Source organism: Echinococcus granulosus, assembly GCF_000524195.1.
Source record: "Echinococcus granulosus chromosome Unknown EG_S00064, whole genome shotgun sequence".
NCBI classification, from domain to species: Eukaryota; Metazoa; Platyhelminthes; class Cestoda; order Cyclophyllidea; family Taeniidae; genus Echinococcus; species Echinococcus granulosus.
The window spans coordinates 246,905-253,408 of NW_020170444.1; the positions used below are offsets into that span (position 1 = coordinate 246,905).

General features: G+C 38.1%; 1 protein-coding gene across 1 annotated transcript; it reads left to right on the forward strand. All coding sequences in view use genetic code 11, as the record gives it.

Annotated features, from left to right (window-relative positions):
- Positions 1 to 441: 441 nt before the first annotated feature.
- Positions 442 to 5,615, forward strand: EGR_06837 (hypothetical protein; the record flags this gene model as incomplete). The annotated part of the gene is made up of 4 exons (XM_024496086.1): positions 442 to 510; positions 688 to 926; positions 4,530 to 4,690; positions 5,521 to 5,615. 4 exons carry the CDS (start codon positions 442 to 444, stop codon positions 5,613 to 5,615), a joined length of 564 nt encoding a protein of 187 aa, XP_024349506.1.
- Positions 5,616 to 6,504: the final 889 nt, after the last annotated feature.

Here is a 6,504-nt window from a genome sequence, read left to right on the forward strand (position 1 = left end):
CTTTAACAGTTGTAGAACAAAACCAGACTCAGAGCATAAAGCCGACAAGGTCAGATGCCATCCAACAGTCCAGTTCGTGCACTTTTTATGATATGAGGATGGGTTTAAAATAGGAGGAAATGAGTGGAGGTCAAATTAAATCCTACCATACTGATAAAACAACACATTGATCTCCCTTTAAATGATTATATAAAATGTTGCATCCATCTCTCAAGTCTCTATTGGTTATAGTGAATATTTGAATTCGGCTTTATTGGTTACCCGAGGTTAAATTGTTGCAGATGGTGTGAATGTTGAAAGACACAAGCAGTGGTATCAGAGTTCCCTGTACTCGACGTAGATTTTAGCAATGGAATAAGATTGCTTGCTGTGAGATTTTCCTACTTCTTGCTCTAATTTATACAGTGTTGTTAACAGTTTTGCGAAATCTGTGTTAGTGCAATGTCTCAACAACTACAAATTGCACCGTTGCAGGCGTTTATAAATGTTGTTACTTTGGGATTCCTGGCCGTCAGCAAGGAAACGCCTAATAAAAATGCTCAACTTTGGTCGAAGATAGCTTCAACAAGAGGCCATAAGTTTGAGAGCTTAAGATCTAGTATACGGTATCAAACCTAACACTAAATTCAGAGTTGAGTTGAAAAAGGTGGTCTATCGCTTGAATTCCATTTCGCGTTTTTCGCATAGACTGTAGTTGGCATCAAAGGCCTCCTAGAGGTGCGAACGGATGCACACGTGTGGAGCAGCAGTGTTGACATGCGCTTTGATCTGCGCTGCTCTGTCATCCCAACCGCCGCCACCGCCAACGCAACCACCACCACCGCTGCTGCTGCCAATACCGCCACGGCTGGGAGTGCTTTAACCAGCACGCCAAGAATTAATTCTCAGGAGCGCCAGACATCACCTAGTCAACAGGAGGGGAGTTGGTGAGCTGGTTGCTGCATTTCATAAGTCACCTTTCAAAGGACCCTTTCCATTTGATGATTGATCAACAGAGTCTCAGTTGAATGATGGCAAATTGAAGTATCTAACTATGGTTGTTTCTAACCTATTTAAACGGGCTTAATGTATTGAGCTGAGATTTATTCAACACTTACCTAAGTAAAACGATAAATTCACTTTCAATCGAGCCACATACCTCTAATTATTTAATGTTTCTTCGAAATACTACTGGTTATTTGAGAAATGCTGGGTTTATATTCAGTCATAATTTTGGTTGATTTCATTATGGATCTAGCAGAAATCGCCGTTTCAAGCTTTTGAATTTTTAAACACCTGTGTATAATTTGATTCAATACAATTTTATTATCTAACTTTGTTAGCACCCAAAATATATGGTTTCAAATTAAGCCTGACAGCTTAAATGACCATGCCATTTGAAACCTTTGGACGATTTTGTCATAGATTGTGAGCAAGATCAATCAAGCGGGATCTTTAGCATTCAAGAAACTCAGAAAAAACTTAATGCAACTATGGTAGCATCCACAGATTAATGAAATAAATTGGCTTGTTTGCATTGGTGGGAATTATTATTGTCTCTACAATGTCAGACGCAGTCGCTGTTGTCCCTCCAGTAGCGTGTCTGGGACACAGAACTTAAGTACAGACAAAGGTGACCGAAAACAAGGGCGGCCACGCATCAGAAGTCTGCTATTCGTCTGGTGCTACCTAATTCGTTGCTTTGGTTATGGGAGGCGTCCAAACGGCATGTGTGGCCGTACCGCTACCATCGCGATGTATTTTGATTCGAGAAACCATAGGTGAATGCAAGATTTGATGGGCTCCATAGGCTATTCCATAGTGTGCAGTATATAGTGATAAAGAAGTATCATCAGACTGATGAACATCTAAATTTTTTCCGCCAGCTTTTTAACTAAACAATTCGCTTAAAATATTCTTAAGTGTTGCCTAAAATCGAAACAGAGAAACCAAGATTTTCTATGCACATATAATGAAATGTAATTCTGCACTGACTTTTCCCAAACCAGTATGAGCTGGATACCCTCTTTGATTTATAAATTTAGACCAAAGTTGAATTTCTATTCCAGTAATTGCTGTCATAGCCTTTATATAATGAGCCTTGGATATCACCCAGTTATTCTTCACAGATGTAAGGCATCCCTCATAAACAAGTACAAAGAGTCTTTGCAAGGGTGATACATCTATCTTCAAAAGATTCATTATAAGAATTAAAATTACTAGTTCAACTATTTCTTAGAGTTGTGATTTGTTGCTGTACCCTCTTCAAGCGTTCCAAGAAGCTACTCGATGGGCTTCTGCAGCTGTGAAACAATTCAAGCTCGCCACATAAAGCAGACAAGCCTAATTCATACCCTTCGATTCAGCCCCGTCAACATTTAATAGTGTGAAGGTGGATACAAACTTAGAAGGAAAAAAGAGATTGCAATGAAGAGCACTGCACCAATGGGCTGGCACATACCCCCGCTGAATTTGTGCATGAATGGGCGCAGTCGTATGCTCCTTGCAGACCCCTACAAGTTAAAACGAGCCGGTGTGAAATTCTCCGACTACCTGGAATAATACCCCTAGTAAAAGAAAATTAATCCCCTTTTAATACTTAAAATCCTCTATTGTCACAAAAAAAGCAATATTGGAGTGCTTAATTAGTTAATTTGCACTAACCGTTTGTGGCATTATTTGGTCATAGAAAAATCATCTATACAAATGTCTTATCCTTTATTACCTCTAATATTTATCGGCCACTATCCTGTCCTTGTTGATTATCCAAATTACTTTATCAAAAAAGACAAGTAAACGCAATGCTAAGCATCTTAGCGTAACCATGAGAGAATTGTATGCATTAAAAAGCATTAGGGGGCTGGCTAATGGCCTAATTTTACATAGTTTTGGAAATGATCTTCCTCTTCTAATTGGCCGGTCGGCCAAGCACAGTCTGTTAAGGCATGCAAAGCACTTGCCTTTGGTTCACTTATTATTACCCTTATTATAACTAGCAGTGCTATTGAGAAAACGATATCATGACAAATTTTCGTTTTGTTTTGATATGGTTTCAATGGGACCTGTCAAAATCATTTAATAGAAAAAAGAAGAACAATGACATGTGAAGTTTGGTTTTTCCATAAGCCAAAACGGAGCTAGGGCTTTGCTTTTATTAATTTTAAACACAAAACAGCTGCGTTTAACAAGTCATTTATTCATGGATTATATCATAATTAGTTGGAGGGATATTAGATATTCAAAAATCAGGACTCATTCTGTGTCAAATATTTACTTTTTAATCAAAGTTGCCATAGACTTCCACTTCGAAAAATTACTTGGTCTAAAAGTTGTCATACATTTAATTATCTACGTGCAAACTGATGTAAATACTATTGGAACTGTAAATAAAACTAAGACAACAGCATTATTATCTTTGGGTTCCAAGCATATTGTTCTAGATCATGCTTATCATCATTAAAAGTGGTATAAACTGTAAAATACCCACATTTTAGTAGGCTGCATTTTAAGTCTGTGCAGAGTAGGCACTTGATTTAGAATGTGCATCATGTTAAATAGGTTTGAAATTCTAAATACAGATTAGAAAATAGCAATAAATATCTTTAAAAAAATTCAGGGAAGAGCGTCGGCTGCTAGTTAATAATAAAAGAGGAGTTTTATAGAGAGCCACACTAAAGGCTCAAACACTGAAATTACGAAAACTAAACCCACACCGCAGTTCCTTGCCCAAATGCAAATTTCTTGCTGTACGATTGACTAACTACAAACAACAGGTTCAAATCTAAGAAAAAACCACATTCTAGTCAACTTTCTCCCCATCTCACTTCTATTCACCACCACGTCCTCCGTTTGGCATGTGTTCATCACGTGACAACGTCAAGAAAAGGTGCTCATTACTTAGATCAATGAGAGGAGAAGTGAGGTGAATGAAGCTACAACAGTATTTCCCTGCATCTCTCCCCCCCTTCCCCCCGAAGTACAATGCGAGCTCTTCTGCACGTCAGTTGCATGATTTTGTGAAATATAAGGTGTGAGGCATGCGGTTTCGGGCCGTCTGTTAAGAAGTGGAAAGGCACCTTCTTCCAACCCATTATATGCACTTGTCTGCTCCTACAAGTGAGGAAGCTGATTTGCTCTTGCACACACTCAACTTGTACTAAGTGGGAACACATTCAGCAATTGAAGAAGCCCCAGCTACCACTTGTGTCCACAGCGCACTACACACAGCCACATTCACAGCAGGCATTGTTTTCTGGTGCTGACATGATGCATGCCTTGGACATGTGAGTGAGGCGTGGATGGCTTGGCGATAGACGGTCACACCTTCATTTGCTAATAGAGAGGTATTTCACTTGCTATAATTGCTAGACTTTTGTCAGTAAATGGTGCGGAGAAACGGGCTTGAATTGTTGAGGATAACGTATCATCATAATGAAACACAATGATAGAAACAAATTCTAGGATGATTTTGTTAATTTCAGAGCTCATCGTTAAAAAATGCCTAGTGTGACGCCATTACTTTCACAGTCAATTGTTATCTTCCCCTAAAGGTCGCAACGCCTGTCAGACCAATGGAATTTAGACAATGTGCGTCCCACACCGGCAGCATTAGACCTGTCCTTCAAGGCTTTCTCTGCCACTAAAAGAGCCGTCTCGAGTGTCCTTCTTGCCTCACCAATTCAACTGAAAGCTACACTGTTCGACCCCACAGGTGAGTTTGCTAATTTTTGCTGCATGTTATACTGTAATCTACCTTGATTTTTTAGGAAAGATTATCAATTCACGTAATCAGTTTTCAGTTAGGATGAGAAAATTTTTTTGCTATTTTGAAAACTTTAAAATTGATTTACTATGCTTAAACATGGCAGTCAGGTCAAATGGAATCGCTATTAATTTATTCAAACTTTCGTAATTTTTCGCACCTTACTATGAAGAATGACAAAAGTGGAATAAAACGGAGTAAAAACAGCAACCCCATGATATAATTACCATCTTTAAAGCTGCTAAAAATAACATTCTGTTGGAAATCTCGTTTGGTGATGAAGCAACTCACCAAGGTAAATCTCGGATGTATCAGTAACAAGCCGGTTGGTTTCTAGCGAAACATCCATCTACTTTAGCTAATCACCATTTTGCTTAGTTAGATATTTGTTCCACAATGTTGTCGCTTAAGAATAAAGGAGTAGATGTGAATAAGGCTTGAAGTACTCCAGTTGGTCTTTCAGGTGTCCACAATGAATGATTAATAAGATAGTGGAATTAAGGTTGAATGACAAGGCCTTTAGTCTAACGAAAGGTGCGCTGGTAAGACTACAATACATTCACTAATAATGGACCGTATGATTCTACCATGATGAGATTCTTAGCTACTTTATTTTGCAGCTGACATCTCTTCGACCGAAATGTACTAGAATGGATTTATAGGGCATTCTTTTTGACTAGTGAAATTCCTACTTGTTTGTGTATTCAGAAAAGTTCGTAGGGCTCGAGGCAAGTATGACTTGTGAAACAATGGCATTTTTATTTGTGCTCTGCTTGCAGTCACCTATACCACATTTGTGGTCGAGTCCTGTTATGCAACTTCGGTGGCTACAACTTCGGAGGTAATGCACGTGGAAATTATTAACCGTGGGTAAGTCATTCATGAGTTTCCTTCGTAAAATTTACTCAAAAATACAGCGCAACATTTGACAAGATCAAGGACTTATTAACACATCTTGTTTATTAAAATGGTGCTATACCTACAACTAAGGTATAGGCCGAGTCATAAGTGAAAACATTAAAAAATATTCAATATACTTACTTAACCCCCTAGAAATGCACACCACAAGAACAACACTAAGGTAATATCTATTATCAGACCTTAATATCAAGCAGCGAGGGAGATGCTCTACGTGTAAAATGGTAGTAATAATGAGTCCTTTTTCGGCAAAATACGATAATTAGAGGTGTTTGAAGGAGATGCTTAAGACTAGAGAATAAAATATTTTCGTGCAGATTTTCCCAATTGCTAGGTACCACGTTGCAGCCCATTCCTATATTAGGCCATCTAAAGCTTCCTCAAATATGAAGGGCTAAAAGTTAGTATATTTTAAGCGATATTTTCAATGTTTTTGTATTATCGTGAATGGTTTTGCTATGAGGACAAATGCATATTTCGATGCATTACCCTTCGAGAAGCAAATACTCAAAGCCCTAGACCTGCTAATCAGTTTTACACTTATTTGGGCCTCGTCATTTGTATTCACAAGGACAACCATTACCAGTTTCAAATATTTTTTGTGAGATATTTGGTAGTGCTTGATGAAATGAATTTTTAAATTTCACACAGGTTGTAAAATGTATTAAGCAAGAAAACAGTGTCAATATACTGCTAAGATAATTGTAATTTTAACCTCCACTCAATTTTTTCCTATTTTAAACACATCCTCATATCATAAAAATGTACTTGAACTAGACCGGTCGATAGGATTTGACCTTGGCAGCTCAATGCATTGAATTGGTTATGTTCTACAACTGTTGAAG